Below are 16,896 nucleotides of genomic sequence, written 5' to 3'. Positions count from 1 at the left end.
ACGCCGTCACAGTTTGGTAATATATGGACCCAGCAGCCCAAAGGACACCATGTCCCTTGAGAACGATTCGTGTGGTGGGAGCTCTAGCACTAATAAAACACAGTATCGTTTCTCATTTCTCAAACCTTAGACATAGATGGTCTGCAAGTTCTTTCTGTTAGGACACCAAATCAGTCTGGAACAAAGCGATACAAGCTGACAGACTTTGCTCAGTGAAATCAGCAAACTTTTATCGCACAAAAGAAATCCAGACAGACTCATTTTTACAACCGCACAGTACGCCTTGAGATGAAAAACCGCCCTGACTGTTTTGTGGTCGACCAATTATATTTGATCGATGCTGGTTGTTACCTGGGGCCACGCAAGGGATTTCATCTGAACGTTAAGCACATCTTTTTTCTTGCATGATCTGGGCTATTGGTCTGAACTTTAATTAAACAGCCCTCTGATTGTTACTGTTATCTCTACCAACCCTGCTTGAGCTCTATATGAAAAATAAACATTAGGACATTTAGCACATTTTTGGAGGTCTCCCTAATCTAACAAACCTGATTCAATTCATCAGATTGTTAGTAGGGCACCTCCAAGACCTGAAATGGGGAAGACCAAAATGTGCAGCTCTGTGAGACTGAGAACCACTGATCTAAACATCAAGGCAGCCTAAGTGCTCTGACAGATATACAGTATTGTTCAAAATAATAGCAGTACAATGTGACTAACCAGAATAATCAAGGTTTTTCGTATATTTTTTTATTGCTACGTGGCAAACAAGTTACCAGTAGGTTCAGTAGATTCTCAGAAAACAAATGAGACCCAGCATTCATGATATGCACGCTCTTAAGGCTGTGCAATTGGGCAATTAGTTGAATTAGTTGAAAGGGGTGTGTTCAAAAAAATAGCAGTGTGGCATTCAATCACTGAGGTCATCAATTTTGTGAAGAAACAGGTGTGAATCAGGTGGCCCCTATTTAAGGATGAAGCCAACACTTGTTGAACATGCATTTGAAAGCTGAGGAAAATGGGTCGTTCAAGACATTGGTCAGAAGAACAGCGTACTTTGATTAAAAAGTTGATTAGAGAGGGGAAAACCTATAAAGAGGTGCAAAAAATGATAGGCTGTTCAGCTAAAATGATCTCCAATGCCTTAAAATGGAGAGCAAAACCAGAGAGACGTGGAAGAAAACGGAAGACAACCATCAAAATGGATAGAAGAATAACCAGAATGGCAAAGGCTCAGCCAATGATCACCTCCAGGATGATCAAAGACAGTCTGGAGTTACCTGTAAGTACTGTGACAGTTAGAAGACGTCTGTGTGAAGCTAATCTATTTTCAAGAATCCCCCGCAAAGTCCCTCTGTTAAAAAAAAGGCATGTGCAGAAGAGGTTACAATTTGCCAAAGAACACATCAACTGGCCTAAAGAGAAATGGAGGAACATTTTGTGGACTGATGAGAGTAAAATTGTTCTTTTTGGGTCCAAGGGCCACAGGCAGTTTGTGAGACGACCCCCAAACTCTGAATTCAAGCCACAGTACACAGTGAAGACAGTGAAGCATGGAGGTGCAAGCATCATGATATGGGCATGTTTCTCCTACTATGGTGTTGGGCCTATTTATCGCATACCAGGGATCATGGATCAGTTTGCATATGTTAAAATACTTGAAGAGGTCATGTTGCCCTATGCTGAAGAGGACATGCCCCTTGAAATGGTTGTTTCAACAAGACAATGACCCAAAACACACTAGTAAACGGGCAAAGTCTTGGTTCCAAACCAACAAAATTAATGTTATGGAGTGGCCAGCCCAATCTCCAGACCTTAATCCAATTGAGAACTTGTGGGGTGATATCAAAAATGCTGTTTCTGAAGCAAAACCAAGAAATGTGAATGAATTGTGGAATGTTGTTAAAGAATCATGGAGTGGAATAACAGCTGAGAGGTGCCACAAGTTGGTTGACTCCATGCCACACAGATGTCAAGCAGTTTTAAAAAACTGTGGTCATACAACTAAATATTAGTTTAGTGATTCACAGGATTGCTAAATCCCAGAAAAAAAAAAAATGTTTGTACAAAATAGTTTTGAGTTTGTACAGTCAAAGGTAGACACTGCTATTTTTTTGAACACACCCCTTTCAACTAATTGCCCAATTGCACAGCCTTAAGAGCGTGCATATCATGAATGCTGGGTCTTGTTTGTTTTCTGACAATCTACTGAACCTACTGGTAACTTGTTTGCCACGTAGCAATAAAAAATATACTAAAAACCTTGATTATTCTGGTTAGTCACATTGTACTGCTATTATTTTGAACAATACTGTAACTGAGGGGCTGCCCTTGTGCGCTGTCCATGGTGCTGAGTGAGCAGATGCCCAGTTTGAAAGCAATATTTTACTTCCGATGCAAAACTACATTAACCAAATTCAGAAATACATATATATATATATAAAGGTTCCAGGATGAGTTTGTTCCTCTACTATAGCATATAGTTTGCACACCATAAACAGAAGATTTTTCACAGAAAACTGAAAAATAAAATACGAAATTATGCATACAACACTGAACTTTTTAAAACCATGTAAACATAAAACAAACAGAGAATATTTGAGAATATTCTAGTACTATATAAGTGTTATTTAGCTAGTACTAGTTATAAGCATGGTGTTTTTATTTCTATTTATCTCGAGTTTTTTCATGATTTATTTGCACTTACTCATTTTGTATTATTCACATTTGAGAAGCTAATTTCACTATTACATGCTCATTTCTAACCCTAATATTATTTAATGAATCATGTTTTTAATGTGCTTAGTAAACATACTGTCAATTTCACAGCTGTGACAAACATTCGTATACTCAAAGGAACAAACAAATACATTTCTGTCCTGCTTAAGGAAAAATAGTCTCATTAGAAACACCAAACTAGTTGTTGTACACAAATAGGGTAAAATTCCATCGCGGTAACTCACGTGTGCCGTCAAAACGCGTCGCTATAGTATCCAAAAATGTGTTCTGTGGCGCGAGCAATCCCTTCATAACAGGCATTTTCCCGCCCTGATATCGAGTTCCCCATCAAAGTGACGCGTCGTTGTCAGAGACAAAGGTAGAGACAGTTTGAAGCACTCCGGTGAAACTGAGCTTTCAGCGGACTGAGGCACGGAGGATCCCGTTCCCTTACCAGCGCGTGAGCAGTCTGGATGGGGATGCGCGCGCCCGTGTCACTGGGAGTGACGCCCGCAGGTGCGCGTCAGGTAAATGGCGCGCGAGCAGTCAATACAAGTGGCGCGCTAGTTTGGAGGTAAACCTAAAAATAACAATACTTTAGGCTCTTCAGGAATATAATATGCATTGCATATTATTTTGTAAGAGAACAAAGAAATGAAAAAAAAAGTTACAAATTCAGCAAACAGTATGTGCATATATATATATATATATATATATATATATATATATATATATATATATATATATATATATATATATCAGTTGTGACACTTTATCTCCCATTGTCAGATATTATTGAACTGCTTAGTTTTATGTTCAAAGCTGTGGAGGCAAAACACACCTATAATGCAATGCAACGCAATACAGTGATAATTGAGAGATGAATCAACATATAAACAATAAACATTCCTCAAAAGCATGATGAATCATATTGGATAATCAAATTTCTAACATTATTATTCATACATAGATTTTGTTTTTGCTGCTTCAGCCCATACATGTTCATTATATGTGACCCTGATCCACAAAACCAACATAAGTTTACATTTTTTTAATTGATATTTATACATCAGTTTTCCATTGATGTGTTGTTTGTTAGGGCAATATTATTCCGAAATAAAACTATTTGAACATCTGGAATCTGAGGGTGCAAAAAAATCTAAATGTTGAGAAAATCGCCTTTAAAGTTGTCCAAATGATGTCCTTAGCAATACATATTACTAATCAAAAAATAAGTTTTGATATATGTACGGTAGGAAATGTACAAAATATCTTCATGGAACATGATCTTTACTTAATATCCTAATGATTTTTGGCATAAAAGAAAAATCTATAATTTTGACCCATACAATGTATTGTTGGCTATTGCTACAAATATACCTCTGCTATTTATGACTGGTTTGGTGGTCCAGGTTCACTAATTACTAACTAGACCTTAGAAATAGGCATATCAAATATGGTACAGTAGGCTTTATAAGTTTAAAGTTAGAATGTAACTTACCCACTTTTGTGCATTGTTATCATAAAGGTAATTAATCATTCTCACAGTACGGCCTAGTTCAGTCAGTGTTGAGCACCATGTAGTGAGTCCGTTTCACCTCATGTTAACACAGCTGGTCTCAACTGGTTGCATACAGAAAAAGCATTTAAAGTCTAAGCAGGTCCTGGAAGCCCCCTAAAACTGAATATCTGACACATCCTGTATCCAAATATGCATTTATGAGCCCATTTTAATTATACTTGGATAATATTAAATGGTGGATTACTGTTAATAGAATAGTATTAAAATCAAAACAGCAGGACAAAAAGTAGACCAAAGAGAAATTAGATAATATCCGCATTCTTGGCACTAGTCAAAGTACTAAAGACAACGACATATATATATATATATATATATATTTTTTTTTTGTAAAACACACTGCACTCAGAAGGCTATGCCGCCCTCTACTGTTTATACTATCACAATACCACACTTTTACCTTCTACAGTCACAATACAAATTGCCATAAAGTGCTGCGGCAGTGTTGAAAACATGATTCAAAATAAGTAGTAATTTGTAGTACAGTAATATTACATAACAGAGCATCAATTAACAATTTTCTTATATTATTATGGTAATATTCTCATCATTACTGCTGTTGTTGCTGTGGGGTAATCGTTGAGGTGTGATTAGTCACTGGAGAGCTGGCTTGACAAATTGACATAAATAATATAATCCAATCATGTGTCTGTCTCTGTTTCTTGTGTACTAATGTATTCTTATCACAGCAGTGAAAACTGTAATCATTCTGCTGCAGAATGCTTCTATACGATGAGAATAATGTTTTGTATTATAATCATATGAACTGAATGCGTTTCATTTGGTTGTAAATAAATATGCAAGCTCATGCAAATAAAGACACAAATGAAGCTCCGTTCATTATGATTAATCTTACAGAAAATAATGATTGCAACATACAGTGACTGTCATGCATGTGTACAGGTGCAAACAAGCATTAATCACAGAGATCACTTGATGAGGCTGATTAAGGGTTTTTTTTTCAACTGAAACAATAACTGTATTGCCTCCCATACATGCTGTGTATACACAGCATGTATACACATTGGCAATCCTCTATTAATTTTTTTTAAACTATGAAAGATTATAGAGAAATGTTAAGAACATCCCAAGAAAAGAAGACACTTTTTTTGAAAGAAGACACTTATGCTCACCGAGGTTGCATATACTTAATAATAATTATTTGCATTTATTTAATAATAAAAAAACACAGTAAAAAGTAATATTGTGAAATAATTACACATTTAAATAATGTTTTATATTTTATTATATTTTAAAAGGCAATTTGTTCTTGTGATGGTAAAGCTGAATTGTCCCTTTTTTTTTACTAAATTTTATCCACTCTTTCAAAATAAAAGGTATTAATTTATTTAAAACAATATTATGGATCTTTTGAACTGTTTAAGGCAACATATTTTAAACTAACAGCACTTGGTTAAATAAATGTTAAATTCAAAACATACATTTCCATTTCATCTGCGAGGAAAACTTCCAAAACCAAAAACTAAAATGTCTAAAATTTCAACCAAATGTGAATTAGCAGAGCATCATTAAAGGTCCTGTTTTTCGTGCTTTTTTGAAGCTTTGATTGTGTTTACAGTGTGCAATATAACATGTGTTCATGTTTTGCGTGTAAAAGAACAGTATTTTTCACACAATTCACCTATCTGTATACCGCTGTTTTCACTGTTATAAAAACGGGCTGATGACTTCCTTGTTCTATAAAGTCCCTCCTTCAGAAATAGGTAACGAGTTCTGATTGTGTCAGCGGTTACTGAGCGCACTTTACCCTCCTGGAAACGCGATTGGGCTAGAGTTGAGAAGCAAGCGGTCAAGATTTGTTTAGAAAACATGGCAATGCTGATCTGAATGCACGTGCTGGAGATGTACTTCTAATCACAGAATGCTTTTACTGACGAGATGCGCATGAAAGTCGCATTTTGCACAGCCCTAACATCTAGTTAACCAAGCTAAACAGCGTTGCCCTTTGTGTAATAAGTTACAGAAACTGTTAAACGCACCAACTTAAATAATAAAATACACTTACCGGTTGTGGTCCATAAACAACGCCTTCTCCAGACAAAGAGGGAACTGCTCCATCTTTCAAGAATAATCTCTGTGCGAATCCGGCATTAAACTGATTAAGATTGAGGAAGCTCGCTGTCCTCAGCAAAATGTGCTGCACATAGTTTTACATGTGGATTATAATTTTCTGGAACTGAGTTAAACATAAATTGTAACCATTGATCTCTAAGTACAGCATCCCTGGGAAGCCCAAACAAAGATGATTGGACTCCGAGATGAAAATAACAGCGTTTCAACGACATGGCAACAAACACAAATGCAGCTATTCCTCTTCTCCGTTGGAGTGCAACAAGACCACGCCCCTTTTTTGTGTATTTATGTGGGCGAAGGTCAGTCAAAAAAACTGTTTTAGTGACGTCATTACTGCAGGAACTAGAAGGATGTAGTCCAAATGGGTTGTTCATTGTAGGCGAATTCTGCTAAATAAAATATCTCGCTTGGCATTGAACTTTGATATTTATAATTTTACAGAAATTATTTATACTCTAACAACAACATAACACACTAACTAAAATTTAAAACATGGGATCACAAAGAATGGGACCTTTAAAAAGGAATGTCTTATGTAAACCTTTAATAAACTTATATGGCCATTGTTATTAGTTAAATATAGTATTTACTTATCAATTCTCTCTAAATTCTTCTAGTATCAATATGGCCAAGGACAAAACATTTCATGTGTGTTTTCACAGCACTCAATGTAAGCCAATCAAAAAATATAAGTAGTTGTACATTAGATATTTGAAATTAAGAGTTTTTACTAGTGAAACATCAAAAAAGCTCAAGAAACCAATTATTAAACGTTAAAATAGCTTGCCATACTAAAACAGTCATGCATTCTGACAGGAGGCACTTCTGCTGGAAACTGATTGGTCTGCTCTTGGTGACATCACATTGATGATGCTTTGTGGGACCGCCTATAGATTTAATTACGGATCTGTGTTCGAGCATTATATTATACGAGCCGTTTTTCCTCAATATTAGCCTTATTTTATTGATTTAAATGCGTCTGTTTTTTCCCCGTTTGCTAAGAACAAAGACCTTTCTTTATGAAATAAAACCCTCTCTCGAGTCGCTCGTCATCGGACCCGCGCGCTGATTCTGGAGCCAGTGTTTTTGTTAGTGAGCGATCCTGGGACGCGCGCTAGCTCTGTCGGCATGTTCGGATCCCCGTCTGCAGGATTGTAACCACCGGGAAACAGCACTGCAGTCAATAAAGTAAGTGACGGAAAATAAATATGGCATAAAAAGGAGACGAAATGATGATATGTCGTAGACTGAGCATATATACAGCACCTGTAGCGGCTCTTTACTGCTGAACAAATAACATCTTAAGCCAGCCTAAGATGCTTTGCTGGTCGTAGGTGGATTGACATGGTCTCCCAGCCTGATTAAGCTGGTCTTTAGCTGGGAAACAAGTTGGTCTCCGAGTCAGACCAGAAAAAAAAGTCTAGAACCAGTAAAAAAAAATAAAAAATAAAACAACACCCAGCCTGAACATTATAAACCATCATAACAGAAAAGAAGAAAAAAACTAAACAATTGAGCAATACTACAATTCTCTCTCTATATATATTTTCTCCTTTCCTCATGTTATCATTTTCGGTAGTTTGTGAGAGCTGAGATTAAAAACGATGATGGACCATTTGGCAACTACTAGTGGCACCCAGGGGCCCGTCATGTGTGAATCCTCTTATCCTCCCTGTAAAATGGCCCGTATGGAGAATTCAAGAGATCTGCCTGTACCTGGAATCACTCCTGTGAGCCTGACCTCCAAACAAACATCATTACATGCAAACAGGAGGAAAGGTATACACTGATGGGCATAAACACGGATAGAAGACCGTGTCTGTTCATAAGATGTCTGAGTGAACGTGTTCTCCTTTCTACAGGGAGTCTGATCCCTGTGTTCTGTATGGTGGAGCAGAGTGATGTCCCACCCTCAGAGAGGAAGAGATCGGAGCATGCAGAATTTGTGCTGTTGAAGAAAGACCTGCTGTTCAGCCAGATTACAGAGGCTGCACTGCAAGAGCTGGGATACACACACACCGCGGCGGCTCTGGCTACAGGTACACACACACACTAATGAATAATTCACACTCAATTCAAATTTAATATGTAAGCCTGAAAGATGGGGATGGGGCTGTTTCTTTTAGTTCCAGTCTGCACCATCATAGCCTGCATCTTATCTTTCGGTATGCATCTCACTTACTGTAAACATTGGAAGTCCCATATGCTCACCAAGGCAACTGATTAAAATATATTTAAAATATATTAATACTATGTAATAAATATAAATATTAATATACTTTGAAATAACCATTTTCTATTTTTATATATTTTAAATGTAATGTTCTCCTGTGATGGAAAAGATGCATTTTAATATGCTGATTTGGTGCTCAGGAAACATTTCTGAGTATCATCAATGTTGAAAACAGTTGCTACTTAATATTATTGTGGAAACTGAAAATGTTTCCAGTATTCTCTGTTGGATAAAATATTTAAAAACAGCATTTGAAAAGTAGAAATCTTTTTAACATTACATTTTAGATCAATTTAGCACATATTTTCTGAAAAAATAAAAAACTAGCATACTGGCTCCAAACCTTTGAACTGCAGCACACATATAAAACAAACTATTTTCAGTAATCATACCTAATTGATATCAAATTGAACTGTACTTTGATTCATTTTAAATTTTAAATTTGTATTTAAACGTTGAAAAGTTTAGACAATTAAAAAAAAAAAAAACACTGCAAAAATGTTTGAATAGTCGAATCTTTAAGTTAAACTGTATTTAATGTGTTTTTTTTTTACGTGACATCCCTCATATATGGAATGTTTAATTTTTTTTTTTCATTTTAATATAAATGGTTATAAATATGGTACATCATTTGCCTATATGAATCAACAATTAATAAGTGAAAAATATAAGATACAAGACACCTAAACTTGCTCAAGATTAGAAAATTACTAAGGTTGCCATAAGAGAAAAATAAGTAGCAAAGTAAAAAACAAAACAAAAAAAAAAACAGAGTTACGGTGGCAGGAACTATGTAAGGATCATATATAGTAGTCATTGTAATAAAAAATAATTTCTGCATTAGGTCAGGTTCAGGTTGGCCATTGGAACCCTGTGTCCCTGTCCACTGTGACAGACACCTCTGACGCGACAGTAGGAGACATGCTTCAAGATCTTTACCATGTCATCACCTTAAGAATAAAGCTACACAGGTACAACTGGCACACACACTTGTATCACATCTGTCTCTGGGTTTCAGCAAACAGGCTTATCAGAATGATGAACTACACTCTGAAAATTAAAACTGTTCTGATTCATGATTAAGGATAATTTTTCACAGGTAATTTAGTACTAAAACTCATTTCAAAATTATTAAAAGTTATTAAAGTTATTGAAGTTTTGAGGATAAACACTTAATAATATAGCTATTTGTGAAATAATAATTATTTGTGATTAATGTCCTACAGTGTAATTAATTATTGCAGTACACAGTTTTTCTCACTGACTCACGCACATTCTCTCACTCTCTCAGTGTTTCTAAATTAGAGGACTTGCCTGCTGAGCAATGGACTCATTCTACCGTCAGAAATGCCCTGAAGGAGCTGCTGAAAGAGATGAATCAGAGCACTCTGGCTAAAGAGTGTCCATTATCTCAGGTACGTTCACAGAAAAAAAAAAAAAAAACCTTTATACGGAAGTAAACACTGTAAATGCACTATTTTTGCCAGGCACTATATTCCATATAACCTTATACTAACTTAAACATACTTGTCATCAACCATAGCTTAATTGCATGTAGCTATAGAATAAAATAGGGTTAATTGTCTTATATCCTATGGTTAAAGAGCAGAACTATGATCATAGAAGTGCTCTCATTGAAGAATACACCCTACTATTAAGATCCATCCCTAGGTTGAGAACTAGTTATTAAATCTATTTAGCAAGGAGACAAAAACCTTTAGCACATCCTTTCTGGACACATTTAGTCAGTTCCAAGGCATACCTCAAGACTTAGTTTAGTATGCTCTGTCTTTTAATTACTGAATTCCTGTTAAGGTCACATAACAAGGAAATGAGAGGCAAAATCACATTTTTGCCTACACACAAACATACATTAACTTGTATGTTTTTTTGTTGTTGTTGTTGTTTTTTAAAGAGCATGATTTCATCAGTCGTGAACGGCACTTACTATGCCAGCATCTCTGCTGCGAGATGTCAAGAGTTTGGCCAGTGGTACAAACACTACAAGAGGGCAAAGTCTATGATGGGTGAGTAGCAACCTACTGTATGTTCTCCAAGAATAGCTCTTATATTCACACATTTATAGCTTTCGTTAGTAGTCATCTTGTGTTTCTGGTAACACTTTAAATTAAAGCTTAATCCATTAACAACAAAGAATTTGATATTTAAAAATTTCTAAATATACATTTTTAACATTAAACATTAACAATAAATGTATTTTGGTTATTATTAGTGTTCCTGTAGCTCTATTGGTAGAGCATTGCTTATCAAGTGCAAGGTTGGGGGTTCGATTCTCCAGGAACACATGATAGGTAAAAATTGATAGCCTGAATGCACTGTAAGTCGCTTTAGATAAAAGCGTCTACTAAATGCATAAATTTAATTGTAAATTTAAATATGGACAAACATGAATTTGAAATATTAGTATATAAGTACATTAATAAATTATAGATTATGCTTTCAAATTGTTTATTGTTAGTTCATGATACATCACTGCTCAGGGTGTGTGTTCACAGTGTGTGTGTGCACTTTGGATGGGTTAAATGCAGAGTACCAATTCGGAGTATGGGTCACCATACTTGGCTCTATGTTACCTCACTTCACTTACTAACCTTTATTAATAAAAAGCAATAGACTACGCTACAATCAAAGTTTGCAGTCTTTTATTTAAAAATTTATTTATCCTTGTGATGGTAATGCTGAATATTCAGCAGTTTTCAATATAACCTGCTCATTCAGAAATCATTCTAATATGCTGATTTGGTGCACAATAACATTTTCTTCTTATTAGTATTGTTGAAAACAGTTGTGCTGCTTAACATTTTCATGAAAACTGTAGCTGCATTTTTGCATGATCCTTTGATAAATAGAAAACATTTATTTTAAATGACAAAAATCTTACTGACCCCAAATCTTTGAATGGTAGTGTAGGTAAATGTAGATTTTAAATACTAAAACTGTAGTCAAGTAAAACAACTGTATATATGATATGCTGTAAATTTTAAATAGACTCCAGTGATTTCACATGAATGTCGAGCTACTAAAGGTTTTTTATGTCATTTCAGGTGACATGAGCAGACATTGCAACCAACCATCATCCTCCAGCCAGCCCACCATGTACCAGCAGCCAATGGAAGGCAGTGGGGCGGAGTCACATGGCGTTGTCCAGATGCAGGCTGGAATGCCTGGTCTGGTGATGGCTCAGCTCCTCTCACAGCAGCATGCCATGTCTCAGCTCCTCACACACGCTCACACGCACCCACACGGGCCTCATCCTGCACCACTAAAGACTCCTCCCAAATGCAATGTGTCCCCACCCACAGTAGCTCAATGCCCCTCACCTGTCACCGACGTGTCACCTGAAATTTACCATTGGGTGCGTGATGAACTAAAGAGGGCGGGGGTTTCCCAAGCCGTGTTTGCACGAGTGGCCATTAACAGGACTCAGGTAACATGATAGAAATGTACATATATCTCAAATATCATGTATCTGGATACCTATTAATGTGCTGTCTGTGATATTACTTGAAACAGGGCCTGCTATCGGAGATCTTGCGCAAGGAAGAAGACCCACGGTGTGCATCTCAGTCTCTTTTAGTAAACCTCAGGGCCATGCAGAGCTTCCTGCAACTGCCACAGAGCCAGAGAGACTCCATTTATCTGGAGGAAAGAGAGCGTAACCTCAACTCTACCTACAACCCCAATACAAGCTCACCTCTGCCCATTCAGGTTTACTCAAATGTATTTATGAACCTGAGATGCTAATCAGCATGTGCTATAATCTCTATGGATAGCGCATCTTATTTTAGACAAGTAAACTCATAGTTAACCATAGTAATAATGTTAATACTAAAATGCCATTTGTTAATTAAGTGTTATCATGACAAATATCTCTCTCAATACAGGCAAAACTTTCACCTGTTTCCAAGGACATTGTAGTCAAAGTGGAATGCGATGATTCTGGAATTAACTACGGCATCTATGATGAAATACAGCAAGAAATGAGACGAGCAAAAGTGTCTCAGGCCTTGTTTGCAAAAGTGTCTGCAGCCAAGAGTCAGGTACTGTACATGTGTGTGTGCATATGTACAGAAGGAATACTTTAGTACAGATTGCTACTAAAAAAGGGGAAAGAGATCCACCTTACAAGCCAATACATTTAGGCATTTGATCCAAAGCAGCTTTCATTATATTTGAGGTATATACATTACATACATATTTAAACATAATAAATATTTATTTGAATGCAGGGAAATGTGCAGTATATACTGTACCTACAATTCATATAATGTAATATAGTGTTCATGAAAATAATTTGTATTAATCCACTCCCAGTTTTCTGAGAAGATATTTACAGTAGACCAGAAGTCTAAATTTCTTTAAACTGAAATTAAATGTTATTGAAAGAAGTCTTTTATGCTACACCAAGGCTGCTTTTCTTTGATCAAAAATACTGCAAAAACAGTTATATTTGTGAAATATTATTATTCTATTTTAATATTTGGTAGCCACTCATCTAAAAACTCTAAAATATTAAAATAGAAATCAGTTATTTCAAAGTGTAATAATATTTCACATTGGTGTAGCATAAAAAACTTATTTTAATAACATTAGATTTCGGTTTAAAGAAATGTATTTTTAATTCGATGTATACACATTTAATGCATATTCAAATACAATAAATTTATATCCAATTTATATACCTTGAATGCACTGACTGTTATATTATTAGGAATAAGTACTGTAGTGTGATTAGTATTAATATTAATCCACTCCCACTTTCATGAGATAATATGTAGGGTCAAAATTTCTAAAACTCTAGTGGAACTGTGGCTTTTTCAATGAATTAATTAATTTATTTATCTATATGGCATTTTATCCATTGAAAATTAGATTACCAGCATAACAATTTATAAATAAACAAAGTTTTTTTCTTACATTTTTAAACAGAAAAATAAATTTTCCATTACAAATTAAATTATCAGCAAAAGAATTAGAAAATCGTACATTTTGAACAAAAGAATTCACATGGTTAACGGTAGTTATTTTGCTTATTTGACTGGTGACCTAGAAATACTGCAGAATTTAAAATATCTCTTGAAAATTAAATATTTATCTCCTACACATAAATATTTATTATATATATTTAAATATTTATGTCATGGAAAGCATAAATAAAATATTTCTTATTCATTTTACATTATAACATTTTCAAATGGTCCAAAAAATCCTAAACCATTACATTAACGTCTAGGTTTAAATTAGATTTTAAAACAATTTTACAACATCCTCTCAGATGTTTGAAGCCTGCTGCTTTTGTGTTTGTGTTTCAGGGCTGGCTGTGTGAGCTCCTGCGCTGGAAGGAGGAGCCATCGCCTCAGAATCGTACACTGTGGGAAAATCTGTCTCTGATTCGCCAGTTCCTAAATCTCAGCCAATCAGAGCGAGATGTTATATATGACCAAGAGAGCAATACAGGGCAGACATTCTACTCAGAAAAACACACAAGACCACTGACAGAACAACTACAAGTGAGTGCTCACACAAACGTTTACATATATTTTGCTAATATGGGCCCTAACATATAGCTAATATTATTTATTTTTATTTTTTTAAAGGTCATGCCACAGCACATGGTGCCTCTGAAGCAGCACCAACAACTGCATAAAATCCCAACTCCGCATCATCAACACTTCCTCCAGCAGCATCTCATCACTGGATGTCTCAAAGCCACTCACATGGGCCCAAATATTGGAGGCAGGTCTTTACCACCAGAAGCCCATGCAATCCTGCAGAGTTTCATTCAGGAAGTGGGACTACATCCAGATCAAGAGGCCATTCATACCCTATCTGCTCAACTAGGAGTAGCCAAAGAGGCTGTTCTCAGCTTTTTCAATGGTCACAACTGGCTTAGACAGGAAGAGCAGGACAACAGAGGAGAAAGAGAGATTGAGGAAGGGGAAGTCGATTACATGGAGGCAGAGGAGGAATGCATGGATAGGATGGAAAATGATGAGGAGACAAACACAAACATGATGATAGGGAAACAAGACAGTGTGGTGGAGCAAAATGCATCTACACAAACTCGCTTTATCATTACTATTAAAAAAGAGGAGGAGCTTCCAAGTAAGGAGGAGCTTCCGTGTAAGAAGGAGCGGGGTGATAGTCCCACCTACTGCCAATTCATAAACTCCTAATAAATGCATACGCTACCGTTCAAAAGTTTGGGGCTATTTTGTTTGAATAAACGTAATACTTAAATTCATCAAGGATGCATTAAACTAATCAAAAGTGACATTTATAATATGACAAAAAAACTTATATTTGAAATAAACAGTTCTTTTGAACTTTTTATTCATTTTAGATAACTGAAAAATAATGTGTCATGGTTTCCACAGAAATATTAACCAGAATAAATGTTTTCAACATTGATAATACAATTTTATTTTTTTGAGGAGCAAATCAGCATACTAGAATGACTTCTTTAATTATCTGAAGGATTAATTACATTACAAAATATTTAAAAATAGAAAAGTTATTTTACATTGTAATAATATTTCACAATATTACTGTTTTTACTGTATTTTTGATTTAATAAATACAGCCTGAATGAGCATAAGAGACTTCACAGACATAAAAAAACACTCATACCAACCTCAAACTTTTGAATAGTAGTGTATTAAATGACCAAACAAACCGCTATGAATACTGGGTGATTTGACAATTCCATGTAGCGTATTTATTTACGGTTGTGCCTTCATGCACAAGGTGTTTTACTGAAACCTCATACTTTGGATGCCACGGAAAGAATTCATTAAACATCTAAAAAAGTGTTTTGTTAATATTAGGGGTGTAAAAACACTCATGTCTGACTATGAAACTTTAATGGAGAGATTATAATATCCAAAACTTAATTAAGCCACCATTATCATAATGTATCACATCATTTAAGGATGAATCGCTAATTTAAATTGTTTTTAGAGCAAATATTTACACCCCTAAATTAATGTGATTTGCAGTTTTATAGTAGTAGTATTTATTGTTTGTCTCTCGTTTTCTGCTCAATTTAATCTTTGCAGGTGGCAGACAACGTCAGTCAGTGTTAATGATGGCATTTTCAGCCAGACAGTGTTGCCAGAGACCATGATGTATTATATGTTAGAGGCAAACAACACATTATGTATTATTGTCAATAGAACAAAACACAATAGAAACAGCACTTTGAAATATAGTGAATAGTTCTCTCTGATGAATTACAATAAATCTTTACTGTTTGTTATTGTTCATTACATTTAAAGCCATTTTATTCGAGAACTAGAAAATGGGCTTAATATGTTTGTTAAATGTGAAGGCATTCTTGATTATAACTAGTGCTGTCAAATGATTAATCGCGATTAATCACATTCAAAATAAATGTTTCTGTTTACATAATATGTGTGTGTGTACTGTGTATATTTTGTATATGTATATATAAATACATGCATTTGTATATTTAATAAAAAGTTATATTTATATTATATATATATATCAATTATATTAATATAAAAAATATACATGTAAATGCATGTAAATATTATATACATTATATATATATATGTACTGTATGTGAATGTATTTATATATACATAATGAATGGACACAGTACACATACATATAATATGACAGGACTAATTATAAGTAATTTTTTTTGCTAGTTAGTGTCAGAATTGACCGTACTGTCAATATGTGACCCTGGACCACAAAACCAGTCATACGTTGCACAGATATATTTGTAGCAATAGCCAACAAAACAATGTATGGGTTAAAACGATCGATTTTTTATGTCAAAAATCATTAGGATATTAAGTAAAGATCATGTTCCATGAATATATTTTGTATATTTCCTACCGTAAATACATCAGAACTAATTTTTAGTAATATTAGATTAGATTAGTAATATAATATTCATTGCTAAGAACTTAATTTAATGGCGATTTTCGCAATATTTTGAATTTAACATTTTTATTTTTTTGTATTTATTTTTTTGCACCCTCAGATTCCAGATCATCAAATAGTTGTATCTCGGCCAAATATTGTCCTATTCTAACAATAGGTGAATTTATTCGCTTTCAGATTATGTATGAATCAAAAAATAAAATAAAAAATAAAAACATTTGAAAAAAAAATACTTATCACTGGTTTTGTGGTCCATGTGCTTTTAGAAGTACAGACTGTCAATTTGTGATTGCGAGATAATAAAATGAAATGATACATTTGTTTTACAAAGATTTTT

At 34.8% G+C, this 16,896-nt stretch overlaps 2 protein-coding genes across 3 annotated transcripts in view; one reads left to right on the top strand and one right to left on the bottom strand.

Annotated features, from left to right (window-relative positions):
* Positions 1–3,183, bottom strand: part of LOC113120090 (potassium voltage-gated channel subfamily H member 8-like) — a 44,344-nt gene extending 41,161 nt beyond the window's left edge. The window contains exon 1 of the mRNA XM_026289964.1: positions 2,964–3,183. Within this exon, the coding sequence (XP_026145749.1) occupies positions 2,964–3,039 (76 nt within the window). The 5' untranslated portion in view covers positions 3,040–3,183. The remainder of the gene's footprint in view (positions 1–2,963) is intronic.
* Positions 3,184–7,274: 4,091 nt separating this feature from the next.
* On the top strand, positions 7,275–16,050 carry satb1a (SATB homeobox 1a). 2 transcript variants are annotated; one of them, XM_026289962.1, is made up of 11 exons: positions 7,275–7,579; positions 7,971–8,170; positions 8,254–8,430; positions 9,469–9,595; positions 9,916–10,039; positions 10,540–10,651; positions 11,690–12,072; positions 12,159–12,365; positions 12,530–12,685; positions 13,958–14,155; positions 14,243–16,050. In XM_026289962.1, the coding sequence occupies exons 2-11, from the start codon at positions 7,996–7,998 to the stop codon at positions 14,819–14,821; spliced, it is 2,238 nt and encodes a 745-aa protein (XP_026145747.1). In that variant the 5' UTR covers positions 7,275–7,579; positions 7,971–7,995; the 3' UTR covers positions 14,822–16,050. The 2 variants fall into 2 exon arrangements, with proteins under 2 accessions (XP_026145747.1, XP_026145748.1); XM_026289963.1 differs by having other exon boundaries at positions 12,159–12,353; positions 14,243–14,821.
* Positions 16,051–16,896: the final 846 nt, after the last annotated feature.

Source organism: Carassius auratus, chromosome 19 (assembly GCF_003368295.1).
Source record: "Carassius auratus strain Wakin chromosome 19, ASM336829v1, whole genome shotgun sequence".
Taxonomy (NCBI): domain Eukaryota; kingdom Metazoa; phylum Chordata; class Actinopteri; order Cypriniformes; family Cyprinidae; genus Carassius; species Carassius auratus.
The sequence above is the reverse complement of the archived record's forward strand: the minus strand, read 5'-3'. Positions and strand labels throughout refer to the sequence as shown.

Coding starts and splice junctions, on each gene's coding strand:
- satb1a (XM_026289962.1), top strand. CDS start 7,996: ATGATGGACCATTTGGCAACTACTAGTGGCACCCAGGGGCCCGTCATG. Junction 9,596..9,915: donor TTAAGAATAAAGCTACACAG/GTACAACTGGCA, acceptor TCACTCTCTCAG/TGTTTCTAAATTAGAGGACT. Junction 14,156..14,242: donor CACTGACAGAACAACTACAA/GTGAGTGCTCAC, acceptor ATTTTTTTAAAG/GTCATGCCACAGCACATGGT.